General features: G+C 30.1%; 1 protein-coding gene across 1 annotated transcript; it reads right to left on the reverse strand.

Moving 5' to 3' along the window:
- Nucleotides 1-10,396: 10,396 nt before the first annotated feature.
- Nucleotides 10,397-14,737, reverse strand: LOC104647306 (uncharacterized). Its single transcript, XM_019213991.3, has 5 exons — nucleotides 14,644-14,737; nucleotides 12,657-14,564; nucleotides 11,267-12,197; nucleotides 10,972-11,190; nucleotides 10,397-10,892 (listed from the first exon to the last, which is right to left on the reverse strand). Exons 3-5 carry the CDS (start codon nucleotides 11,339-11,341, stop codon nucleotides 10,623-10,625), a joined length of 564 nt encoding a protein of 187 aa, XP_019069536.1. The 5' UTR covers nucleotides 11,342-12,197; nucleotides 12,657-14,564; nucleotides 14,644-14,737; the 3' UTR covers nucleotides 10,397-10,622.

The following is a 14,737-nucleotide window of genomic DNA, read 5'->3' on the forward strand; positions in this document are numbered from 1 at the left end:
TAAGTTGGTCTATGATGACCACACACATGAAAAAGATAAAGAAACAAATATTTCAATTATTTGGATGAAACGCTCAGTATCATATATTTTTTCGTATACAGGTGACAGGTCATATGCAACACGAAATTGAAATAGTTGAGCTCCAATATGAATATCAAACATCGAATAATTTTTTTTTATAAATAAATTCCTATCACTAGGGTACTTTAACCTAATTAAAAAAGATGTAATGGATGACAAAACATAGGAAAGAAAAAGAAGAGGACAACTTTGAAGGATAAAGGACAGAAAATGACTATACATATAGTACCCTTTCTTCTTTAATATTCTTTTTCTAGCTATGATTTTATCAATTATTGCTTTTGTTTAGGAATCCAAATCAAACAAGAAAGGAACAAATTCATTACAAGAAAAATATAAATTACGTGGGAATTTTTCTATGAATTAATATGAAAATTTATAAGAAAATAATTTTTTTTGTAAATTTTTATACTAATCTCCGGAAAAATTTCTATATAATTTACACTTTATTTTTTACGGTAAAAGACATTAAAGAGAAAAAAAGGAAGAAGAAGATGGATTTAGACTTCGAAGAGTGAAAAGAAGAACAACTTGTTACAACTATGCAAGGAGGGAGTCGACTGCAGAAGCGGATTCAAAATTTAAATTTTGATAAATTATGTGTTTGATTTAGGATTATAACATGTGTTGTCTGCTTTGGGTTTTAACATAGCACAAAATTGTATTTTCAAGTTATGTTATATATATATCGAGCTTAAAATAAATTCTTTGCTTTCCTCTCTCATTTTGATACACAATTCACCAAAACTATAAGTGAGTAATTTAAATCTAATATTGTTTATATAAAATTATATTTATAAATATCATTACTAAAAAAGTTTAGAATTTCTGTTACGCATTAAATATTTGAGAGTTTGGAGTTAAAAGGTCAAAAAAAATTATCAAAAATTCTGGAAAAGCATACCAATTTTTTAAAACTAAAAGGGTAAAATTGCTCTTGACGGAGCGATTTTATTCTGACAATTTTATTTTTTTATCGATGCGAGTGCCACGTTTTTCAAAAAAATAAAATAAAATTGATATAGCAGCGATTTCTTTTTCATTAAAAATGTTAATAGAGGTAGGCATTTTGGTCCAACATTTGGTTTGCCCTTGCAACATTTGTTTAATTTTTTTTTTTTTGACAAATCCAGCGATTTAAGGAAAAAGAATTTTCTTTTTGGATAAAAAGCTGCCACAACAGCGATTTTTGTACTTTTTAAAATAACACATCAATTTTGTCAGTAGAATGAAGGAGTGATTTTGACCTTTTGGTTAAAAAAAATGGAAATTTTTTGAAATTTTTGACAATTTTCTTTGTCCTTTTAACTTTTCAATGAACTTTCCGATAGAAATGAATGTAGAAAATTCCAATTTTTATTAGTGATAGTAAATCTATAATGTAAGTCAAAAATATTAAGTTTGAATAAATTAACTGTGAAGAGTTGCATTCCACAGCTTTTTTTTTCATTTAATACTCAATATTTATATTGAATTCTAACTAAATTTATATTTATATCAAAAGAAATTCCCATAAAAAGATAAAACACTCCCTAGCTTATAAATTTAAAACTTATACACAAAGTTAGTATATGACTTATAAATCAAACAAATTCGATAGCTTTTATATAAAATATATGTAATTTTGCTAAAGAAAATTATTAAAACATATACATCTAATTAATTTATAAATTTAAAATTCTGATTTCGTTCGGTATATAAGTCCATAGGAAATAAACTAGTTATATAGTTTTGTTTGACCAAAATGTGTCTCCACTTCCTCACACCCACTCAAATAACTTCAACAGATTTTTCTCTTTATAATAGTTTTTATATTTTATCATCAAAAAAATGTCATAAATGAACTCTGATTGGCTAAAATAGGATAAGATCGTCATTATTTTTCTATACTCCAATCATCAACTTTATTTATTTTTTATATTTTATCAGTTAATCATGTCCTTACCATTTCCATTCAATTTGTACTTGATATTCACTAATATTATATATTGCAGTATTAAAATAGTTATTATGTATAGAGTTTGATTTGATTATTATATATAATTTAGTGGTGGTTTATGCGTTTAGAATAATACCTTACTTTAATTTTGTTCGTCCGTATGTTAACCTTGCTAACGTACTCTTAATCCACTTCAATTTGGATAATTAATTTAATTATTTGTTCTTAGAACACCTAACTAACTGTTGATAATGTTAATTAATTTATGATCAGAGAAATTATTTATAATTTTTTTTCTAGATACCAATTATTAATCTTTGTTATTGTGGTGGACAAGATGAAATAAGTCAGGTTGAAATGGTTCAGGTATGAACAAATACAAGGTCGGAGTCAGCCTTCTGTTAGAGGTTTCATCCAAACCCCTTTCGACAGAAAATATTACTATATTATATATAGAGAGAAAGAGATATGTTGAACCTCCTTTGGTTAGTTCATGTGTTAAGTTTTTAAGATTCTGAATTTCTTATTAAAAATTCTAGTTCCATCACTGAACAAATGCATAGATGTTCTCGTAAGTCGAGGTGTGAGAAGTTAGCTATGATGGAGAGATAGAAGTAACTACAAGAAGTATTGAGAAAGATGATTTGACAAGGGATAATGACACATATGCAATTTATCGAGGGCATGACCATGCCTAGAAAAATACGGGTAGTCGATAATTGGGATGGAAGTTAATAGGTAGAGTGTTGTCTAGTTTAATTTTCGTTATCAGTAATATTATTATTACTCTTCTATTATCTTGTTCTTTTATTAGTTATCTTTTTTCTCATGCATTGTGGTTTTATACCTGATTTGATATGTTTAACTATTTGAATTGAAAATCAATAGAAAAAATCTTTCCATTTTTATAAGATATAATAAAATTATGTACACATTATTGCATTTATGAAATAATATTAATTATGTCGTTATTATTGTTGTGTTATGTGTCAATAGTTTTGGTCACTTATCTTCTATTTTAAAGTATAGATGACATCGCCAAATTGATAATGATATTTTGTTGATAAAAATATGCTACAATTGACACGAAAAAGTTATTTGTTTAATTAGAATCAAAAAGGTCAACAAAAAATAATCTCTTTTTAATCACTAAATTCATCTCCAAAGCAAACCAAAACCTCTTTGGCAACAAAATAAACAAATGTACATAAAAAAAAACAATTTGTTCAATGAAACAAAAGTTTTTCTTTTTTTTCCCTTTCTATCCATTCAGTGCCTTTTCTTTAGTTTTGAGAAAATTGTTCTTTGCTTTATGATAACTGGTGACATGATTAATATGGTTATTAGCACAGTTTAATTTGTTAATGATATTATCTGCATTGGAACCAGGTCTATACAAATTTAAAATATATCATTGGGGTGTAAAATTCTCCAGTGTTTCGCAAAAGTAAGATTTCTTATTCAAAGCTAGGGCATCATATACACCCATCTTATGGACACAACGAGCTCAACATCTTCGTGAGGTTTGACACACCGCATGATTTTAAAACGTGTTACTAGATTAGGACTTGCTTACTTATATACTTAACACATTTCCAAACGAGTGAGAGTTTTACAGATGCTAAGTACCCTCTTTTTTAACCTAAAGGGTATGAGTTCGAATCATCAAAGAACAAAAGGTGGAAGGTCCTTAGAACGTGTAAAAAAACATATTTCCTGTTTGTCACAAATTTTAACATATATTAATTAACTAAATACTAAATGTGTATATAAATTCATATATTAGAAAGGACAAGAAATAAGAATTTGTCAATAACTGAGGGAGTAAAAATACTATTATCCCTAACTTGAATCCTGATGAATTTATCACTAACAACTAGACAAATGTTCGTGGAATTATTCTTAATCAATTCACATTAATGGTAATTAATTGCTTGTTTTCGTTAATCAATTGGCTGATTAAACTTTTCAACATCATCACATTTATCTCAAAACAAATTGGACCTCATGATGTTTTTATAGCTAATGATTTCACTTATAATAATATTGTTGAAAATTAGTATATCTTAAAGAATGAATAATTAGAGAAGACTCTTAATCATTATATTTTTTATACAACATACTTCATAAATTACGATTTAACCCCTAAAATATCACCAACATGAATTGTGATAAGATGGTTCAGAATCTCTCAATTGTAACCAAAGGTAAGAAAATTAATCACGTTGAGAGTGTCACGCCGATATGTGAATCCTGCAGTATATGCACAAATTAAGATTCAATAAAATCTAATATGATATCGTGTTGGGTATGTAGCAAGAATAATGAGAAATTGAGGGAAGATGAAAAGAGAGGAACTTGAATAGTTGGGAACTTGAAAAATCCTCTTATGCTTTAGTGAAAAGGCATTTGTTCCTCGTCGATGGTGGAAAGAAAAATAGGAGAGTTTAAATATAGAAACACTCCTATTAATTGTTAAAAGAGATGGAAAGAGGGAGCCCCCTCGCACCTTTTTTGGATAAAGTTTGTTTTAATTATATAATTAATTATTTATTTGATAAATTAAATTAAATGGTCAATTCAATTTTTCGTTTGATTAACCTAACCCGACACGGATCCGCGCAACCTGTTTTTATTTGAATTTCCCACCAATTGGAAATGTTTGTTCTAATAAAAGGTTACAACTATCAGGAACAGCCAGAACCATTTGAAAGGTTGCAAACTTTCATTAATGGTCGTGTGGATTGTGAAGGGGTTGCAACCTTTCGGAACCTGTTCCTCTTGCCTATAAATACCATTTATTCTTCAGAATTTCTCCTTATGAATTTTTCTGATTTCTCCTTCTTTTGTACGAAAGTTTCTTCGTGTACTTTAGTGTTGTTGAGTGGTTCGCTGACACCAGAGTTTTGAGTATCAATACGCTGGTGATTGAGATCATTCTATCATGGGAGGACATATAATCAAACCTCGGATACTAGAGGAGAATAATTTCCTTAAGGGGGCATTGTGCATTCAGTGACTTGATCTTTTTCTGTTCTAAGTTTTCTGATTCGGGTACATTTACAGATTTAAGTTTTGTCTAAATTAATTTCTGTTCATCTTTCTTACTGGTTCAATCAACTTTGATTACTTGGTGTTTCTGCAAAGTTTTATTGAAATAAGTAATTCCTTTTTTCAAACACAAATTGGCAACATATCGAACATCAAGTGAAATTTTTTTTAAAAAATAACATTTGAAATCTTTATCGCAAAGTGTTGTATATACACTTACCTTCATCTTTGATATCTATGATGAATGACCTAACACCAAACTAAATAAAATCAGCACAAAGTACATGTCAATCAAAGCTTTAATTAATGCCTCCATTAGTAACTTCATTGGCATCACTAACTTAAAATTTGTCAATAATTTATAGAAGATGTTAGAATGGTTTTTGTTCAATATACTGTCAAATAATATGGTGTATAATTCATGGAAAACATGTAGAAATTAGTTTTTTTTCCTACCTTAGTGTTCGATACATATTGAGATATAATTAAATTCATATTTATGTTTTGAATCTCATTTTAGAAAGGGAAGGGGGGCATTAATTCAATTCCAAGGGTAACTCAATATCTAATAAGGCTCAAATATCAAATTTATGAATACGTACTTATCACTTCACGTCGCTGGTAGATAAAAAGTTTTGGAAACACACTTTATAATCTCCAACAACCCATAGCGTAATTTTCCTTCCTCATATTTTTTCCATGTTCCCCACTTATATTTATGCATTTCTCCACTAAAATAATATAATGTCTAATTTATTTGTTATTGTCGCCATATGGGTGGTGGGTAGGTTAAATACACGTCAATCGAGGTAAATGGAAGTACAAAAACAAAAACAGTTCCAAAAGTTTGAGTTTTTGAATTTTTATATCGATTGCTAATAAATATATTATAATGATTATTGGATTTATAATAAATATTTAAAGAATTTTTAATACAAAAATTACTGATTTTTCGTGAATCATAAACAAAGCTTTGAATCCACAGCTGTTAAGAAGGCATATACGTTACTAAAAAATATCGATACAATTTTATTTAATATATAAACAAAGTTTAGATAAAAGCTATCAAATTTTTGTGAATCCATACGCAAATTCTGAATATCCATGGCGATTAAGAAGGTATATATGATAAATGAAAAATATGTATGTATACTCAATATTCACATCAAATTAATTATATTAAGTTATGATGATTAAATGATTCTACATGATCAAGTAAAAAGATATCATGTCCCACTTTAATGAAAGTTTTTATATTTGAACGAAAATTAAGGAGATAGTAATTAATTGTGGGTATCAGTTGTCATGGTTAAGAAAAATATTACAAAAATTATTCCTAAAAAAAGAGATTACGATCCTGATTCTGTTGAATGTCCACCAAAAACTTCAAATTTTTGTCATGCAAGTTCTTCGCAGTATCCGCTTCGTAGTAAGGATAATTTTAAAGGTAAACAATGTGAATCGGTTGGTGCTGCTGATACAAAATATACAGGAAAGAGTTATTCCAATTGAGGTTGCTACAAGGAGAAGGATTATAGAAAGAGATGAATCGTCTAACTTTGAATATTTTTAACTTGTATAATATTGAACATTTTAATTTCCAAGTGTAATCCTCATTTACACACTAAAGGAAGTATTTGGAATGTATACAATTTTTTAGTAAATGAATACACATGTATGCATACATGAATTTTTGTATACACGACTTCATTCAAGTGGTAAAAGATTATTCGATTTAATGTTTACATTTTTAGTGAATGAATACACAAATATGTATACATGAATGCATTTTATACATAATTGTTCATTCACATGATAAAAATACATTCATCTGATGAAAGATAATTTAGTTAATTGTTTACCTATTATAAATAATTGGATACATAAAGTATATACTATTTGAAAAGGTATCCATTGTAGTGGATAACATAGATTTATATGTCTAGTTATTCTAATTGAATTGAATAGTATGTGGTAGTTAGTTTCACAAGAAAAGAAAAAAACAAACAAACAAACTAATAGTATGTTTTGGTTAATATGGGCTAATTGTGCTCTATTTTTTTTTGGGAAAATTGTATATAATAGCAAATTAATAACCTAAAATAAATGGAGTAGTTAGGATTTGATTTAATTGTGTTCCATAGCAAAAGTTTGCAAAAAATTGTCAGGCGCCTCTCTCCCAAATATCTCGCTCGCCACTCTCCTTTAATCTCTCGCTCACTTCCTCACTTTTTATACAAACACAAGTGTATAAAAAAATACTTCTAATTGTATAAAGCAGAGAAAATTGTATAAATACATATATTTTTGTTCCCCTCTCTCCCCTCTTTCAGATCTCGCTCGCCACTCTCCCAAATCTCGCTTGCCACACTCGCCTCAAACAGAAGCGAAATGTATAAATTGCGTTTCTGTTTGTATAAAGCGTGAGAAAATTGTATATACACATGCAAGTACATTTATTTTCGTCCTATACACTTATAATTATACAATAAAAATACTCCCCTGCCCAGTTTCTTTTGCCTTTCTCTCTTTCTTGTTTTATACAATTTTCAAATTGTATCTAATTTCTCTCTTTCTCGTTTTATACAATTCGATTCAATTGTATATTCCTTGTCAAGTCTCTTTTGTCTTTCTCTCTTTCTCATTTTATACAAATTCAAATTGTATATAATCGTTCTATACACTTATAATAATACAATTTGTTTTATATACTTCGTTTTTATACAGTTCTCTGCCCAAGGTCTTTCTCTTTCTTGTTTTATACACTTCTTTTTATACAATTTGCTTCAACTGTATATGTATAGCGAATTATACAGTTTCTATGTTTGCTATGGAGCGCAATTATGCAAACTTTGTTATAGCATACAAATATGAATTATTTACTATATGTGAAAGTTGCCCTTTTTTTTGGTCTATTAAATGCTATTTATTTATGGGCTATTTATTGCTAATTTTTCATAATAGTTGTATATATATGTCATTTACTCAATGGACTGCTGCTACGAATATCTTGGACTTGAGGCCCAGTTTCGAGTTTATTGGAACTGTATACAATTACTGTTTACATATGTATACTTCTATATATCCAATATATACAAATCAATTTTGGGCTACTAAGTCCTATGACCTGTAATATAACTTCAGCTTGCCACATATAAGCTTTCCTTGATGAGGCAGACCCAACTGTAAGTGCATATGTATACACTAATTTATACGTGGGTTCCGCTTCGGAGAAGACGAGTGGATCAGATATAGAAAACAAAGGAAATCTGAGCCCTGTTTTTTCAAAACATCAAACCGATCTTGAAAAAGATTACGTGGAATCAGAACAAAAAAGGGTAAAAATAAGAAGACAAAAATAAAATTACATAAGAACTTGTTCAAACAAATTTAATATTGATGGGTAAGGGCTGAGTGATGGGTCTTTTCCGGTGGGCTGAAAATTAAGGGAATAAAGAAGAGTAACTTTTAGGTTTTAGAAAAAATTAAAAATTATATATCTAAATAGTCTGTATAATTGTGTTTCATAACAAATTTTATATTTTCTATGGTTATTAATATGTATTTTTTCGATATATTTGTACAAAAGAATCAATTGTATAAGTATATATTTGGAATCTGTATACAAATAAGAACATTTTTTTTGTATATTTTATGTTTGTATAAAGCGAGAAAGAGAGAAACGCAAAAGTGAACTGGGCAAGGGAAGATTTGTATTGTATAATTATAAGTTATAGTCGAAAAGATATGCATTTGTATTTGTATATACATTAATTTTCTCTCGCTTTATACAAACACAGACACAATTTATACATTTGTGTTTGTATAAAGTGAAGAGACAAGAGAAAGAGTGGCGAGCGAGATCGGGAGAGTGGCGAGCGAGAAATCTGGCGAACTAAATATATGTGTTCGTATTTGTATGTATAATTTTCTCTCACTCTATACAAACATTAACATTATTAACGCATTTTTGTTTGCATATATACAGAGAGAGAGAGAGAGAGAGAGAGAAAGAGAGTTACGAGCGAGATGAGGAGAGTGATAAGCGAGATATATGGTGAGAGAGGCAAATGACAAAGTGTTTGTTATGGATTAGAATTAAATAAAACTGTGGTTATAACATGTAATATTAATTAATAATTTGCTATTTTATATAATTTTTGCAAATAAAGAATTATTCAAACTAACTTGCAAAGTATTTTGAATTTGTAAAAAACTGGTTAGTTTAAATCGTTTGAAATTGAAAATGCTTGATAATTAATCTATATCGTGGAGGGTCAAAATTGTATGTCAACACCTATAACTAATTTCATTTAATTGATGTTAGTAGTACTGTACTGGTATCATTGAGACTAACAATTTAACTTAATTGAAAATTTTGATAGTGAAAGTTAGCAAGGGATAATATTGAGATGTGGTTTGGCATCATCTTTGAACTCTTAAATTACCTTAATTTATGTAGATGATTTGTAGTCCCTCTAACCACTTACACTTTTTAAAAATCAATTTGACTAATTTTCAAACTTAGTTAGATTATATTAATTTGATATTTCAAACAAAAAAAATTTAGATATTTAAAAGCTATATGAAAAGTACTATAAATTGCAACTTTTTATATATCAAATACATAGTAAATGATGGTAAAAGTTTTTACAATTTTACTGTAAAAAAAGAAAGAGATAAATGGTTGAAACACACCTGAACTATACCTTTCTTTAAGTTTCATACCCAAACTGTCAAAAGTGTGAGAAACACACCTAAACTATTACATTTTAGTTTGAAAAAGACACCTCTATGCTGACTGGACCAAAATGTGTGTGTACACACTCTTTTACGCGTGTGTAGCCTTTTTTTTCGTCCACATGACTTCTTCTTTCTAAAAAAAAAAATAAATATCAAAAACACACCTAAACTATATAATTGTTTGACTTTCCTACCTAAACTATTAGGAGGGTGAGAAATACACCTAAACTATCTTTCATAAATTTGAGAAACACACCTTAAATATGTTACATTAGTTGCTTAAGCTTGCTCAAAAGTGACTAATATTTGTATATCAATGATGTTATACAAGGAATCTACGATGCCATACAAGGAATTCAAGTTGCTTAAGCTTGCTCAAGTGACTATTTAAACAACTATGAGTTGCTAAGGACAAAAGTCAACAAAGCATTTTTAGTAGCTCAAAGTAGTAAATTGATTGGCTCTAATTTGTATAGTATAGAAGCACTGAAATCAAGTAATTCTTCAATTGCGGAGCAACCTACAACGATATTAAATTATTTGGGCTGCAAATAAGTAACCGTGTTTAGTAACATCAAAATACACAACCAAAATTTGATATCATCCTATTCACAACCAAAATTTAATACCATCCTATTCACAACCAAAATATAGGACCTAAGAACATTTCGAACCACATGAAAAATCAGTCACCGTGTTTAGTAGCTTATAATAACTACTTGGGCTGCAAATCAGTCACCGTGTTTAGTTACATCAAATTTCAAAACTAATAGTTGATATCGTCCTATTCACAACCAAAATAGGCAAATTAAAAATAGTTCGAGCCACATGAAAAATCAGCCACATCATCCCTAAACACCTTCAGTTCATGCTGACCTTGCGATGAAGTTTGTGACTTGATGTTCTTCTGTCTAAGCAAAGCACTTTTATATTGAAGTTGACTTCCCGTGATAGCACTTTTCCCCTTCCATTTAAGACCTTTACTTGGTGCATAACCAAGGTCACCGGTGACAACAGCTGAACTTATCAGTTTCTCTTGTGCTCCGCTCTTGATTACCCTGCTAATAGATCTTCCTTGCTGTAAAGTAATAAAGAATCGTTCAATTATTTTTAAGAAGTGTAATCAAGAATAAAAGCTTATTAACTCTCGTTTTTACCTCGGCACAAATAAAACCATCTTTGCTCACAAATACTCCATAACCCACTACTCTTGGCCTCTTAAATGCATCATTTGCTCCTTTTATATTACCACTGCCACTTTGCACTATTGCTTGAAATGGTTCAGAAGACTGAGATTGTTGCATTGCTTGAGGTGGATGAGATTTTTGCTTGTCACTTCTTTTACTACATTTGGATGTTTGTGATGTAGCAATACCCTATGCAAAGAATAATTTTGAAACTGTTAAAGGTATTAATACACTATAAATAAACATTAATATAAATCAAATGTACCTCTGAAGTGGCTGGAGGTTTGTTTGGACATGTTCTTATATTGTGACCTTTTGACTTACAAGCAGAGCAAGTCATGGTTTTTCCTCTCTTTGGAAGCTTTCCAGAACTTGGTACCTCTCCAAGTTCCTTTTTTCTTTTTTTTACCAGGCCTTCCTGGAATTTTCCTAACAAAAGGTGGCTCAACTTTTGGATTCTATGTCTCGGGCCACATCTTTATGTTTGTTACTGGTTGTAAAAAATGTTTATACACTTTCAGATAAGTTTCCTTTTTCTACCACTTACAAACCGAGTGAAGGATATTAGCTTCATTCTGATGTATAGCTGTTATTGCATGTGCACAAGGAATTCCTTTCAATCCCCAACTTCTACAAGTACAAGTTCCTTGAATTAGGTTAACCACATGTATATATGGACTATCCTTGACTTCATACCCAATATCACCATTCCAACTAATTTCCACCCCCATTGACTTCTTCACATTTGTATTTAGCACCAACATTGCCATTGGAGATATGTCATGACTCCAACTAGTTACAAATGTTATCACTTTAGTGAATCTATTCGTTACCTTTTTCCTTATTTCTTCAAGCATACTGATGAAAGTCTTGTGCCTAGCACCCAACACCCAAGCATTGAAACTTTCAGCCATATTATTATCCATACTGTCACATTTTGAAGATGTCCTAAATTGTGGTTTGGATCATCTATTAGGATTGAAGTTTACCAAGTCATTAGAAATATCTTCACCTAATTGTGATAATTTATCCAAGTTCTTCCTAAGTTGAGCTTCAAATGTTGATCTAGCACAAGCCCAAAATCTCTTTCGTTTCTTAACACCTTTCCAGTTTTTTGACCAGTTTGCAAGTATATGCCTTGCACACATTCTTTGTTCACATTCTGGAAGCAACTCCTGAACAGCTAAATATAATCCCTGAAAAACTTATGTGGTTAAAATCATTCAAAACAATAACTAAAATGTATTGTGAAGAATCTGCAAAACTAAGACTAAAATCACTTAACAACTAAAGCTAAAATGGATGAAAATAGTAGCTAAAAAGAACAGTAGCTAAATAAGTTAAATAACAAAGTACCACTAGAGTATCAATTTTGTGGACAAGATAGAATATTGTTATGAACTATCAAAAGGTCCTTTACAAAATGCTGCAATTAGTAGCTAAAAACTACTTATAACACATCAGCTAAAAAATCATGAAATCAATAGTTAAAACTGAATGATAAGAGACGAAAACAGAGGTTTAAAAAGAGCTTAAATTAGTAGCTACAATTAATTAAACACATTAACTAAAACTTGTTAAATCAGTAGCTAAAGAAGCTGAAAATATCAGCTAATAATGGCTAAAAAACTGAAATCAGAGGCTAAAAGTCGTACCTTTTGCATATCACTTGTAATAGTCAATCCTTCTCCTTCATTATTAATGTCCAAATCAGATTTCAAGATTCTCAAAAACCAAGTCCAAGTTTCTCTACTTTCAGTTCCAACAACAGCCCATGCTATTGGGAACATATGATTATTTGCATTTCGCAATAGCAACTAGTAGCTGGCCTTTAGATATTCCCTTCAAAAAGCAACCATCTAACCCAATACACTTTCTACAACCCTCAATGAATCCTTTTATCAAAGCTGAAAAACAAATGTAAAAGGAATAAAAGAGTTTTTTTTCATCGTCACAATTTGTCACTTTCACCACACAAGTGCTTCCTGGATTTGATTCAAGAAGCATATCTCTGTAGTCATAGATTCTACTGAACTCAGCAACATGATCACCCATTATCTTTTTCAACAATATTTTTTTGGCCTTTAAACACACGAACTTACAAACATACAATCCCATGTCTGTTCCGGCCAAATCTTGTATTTTCCATCCCTTTATGCAAGGTTGAGAAACAATTCTACTTTTATAGTACTTAGCCAAAAACTTAGAGTTGCACATTGTGTTGGAATTGGTTCTATAAAACTTATGTCTAGGATTGTAAGTTTTTATGATGAAATCAGAAGATTTGAAATCTTTGCTTGCATAAGTATCCAAGGACAACCATTAGATTTGTATTTTACTCTGACCCTTCTTTGATCATTGTGGATCTTCTCCAGTTGACAACCTCTCTCAATTGCATACTTGCTCAAAGCTTCTCTGAATTTTTTCACATTTTCGAATACCATGTTAAGTTGCCACACAACCTTTGACCAGATTGGATCATATGAGACCCTCTTGTCCTTCTTTCTTGCCCTTAAAATGTCAGATTTTTCAACATCTATTTCCCCCTCACTTTCACTTTCAAAACTGTCGTAAAAAGGCTCATCACCTACTATCTTACCAGTAAAAAAATTTTTGGGTTTATCAATGTCTTCAAAACCAGGATCTATGCCAACTTCTCCAAGAAAACACTCAACAATCTTTTTTTTTCTTGGCTCTTTATTTTTCTTCAAATATACTTTCAAATCCTTCTTAACTATACTCAGCTATTCATGAATATCACTCCCATAACCATCTTCTTCACTAGAAAAGTCAACATTCTCATCACTTTCAGCATCACTATGCACAATTGTTTCTGCTTCATCTTCCTCTGAATCTTCATCTTCACTTGAAAACTGAAATTCATCTTCAGCTTTGTTTGTGTTTCTACTGTCATTTTCTATCAGATTTGATTGTTGGACCCCGAAAAATTTGATCTCTACCATCAATAAGTAATATTTTTTTTACCTAAAGGTGCATTGAGACCTTCACCAACTTTGTTGGTAGATTCTTTATTAGGTCTATATACTTCATTGCATATGGTCTCAAAAGACTCATTGATATGTGTTGTTTTGATAAAAACTTCCCCTTTATGGAAGATATAAATGTCCATAATACCCCCAACAACCAACAAATTGGCCAAGACCAACAAATCCCTATCTTTGACCAATTCTACCAAATTGCCAACTTGAGCAACTCCAATATATATTTTTTCTATATTGGTAACCCCAAAATCTCTGCAATAGTCATTTATTTCCGGAATAGACAAACGGTCTATATCAACATTGAAGACATATTCTTTTTTTCTCCCAATATAAACAGGTCCTACCTCACTCACAAGTATATCACCGATGTGAAACCTCAAATTTACGTACTTAATGTCCCTTAGAAAAATTGAAATATGCAAAGTTTAATAAGCCAACTATTATTCATGAAATCAGTAGCTAAAAATCGCCATCAAAATTAAGTTCAGGAGTAAAGAAAGAGTATCTTATGTAGTCAATTTCTTCTCCTTTCAACTCTTTTCAAATTGTATGAATCAAAACCTAAAAAAATATACAAAATCGTTAATATTTTGAGACAAAAATAAGAACCCTAACATTTTTTGACAAATGAGTAACTAACCTTCAAACCATGATGAATTTGTGAATTAATAGTGAAAGCCCCAATTTTGCTCAAACTATTCACACACAAAGATCAGCTGAGAAATAGAGAGAAT

The sequence above is a fragment of the Solanum lycopersicum genome, chromosome 5, assembly GCF_036512215.1.
Source record: "Solanum lycopersicum chromosome 5, SLM_r2.1".
NCBI lineage: Eukaryota > Viridiplantae > Streptophyta > Magnoliopsida > Solanales > Solanaceae > Solanum > Solanum lycopersicum.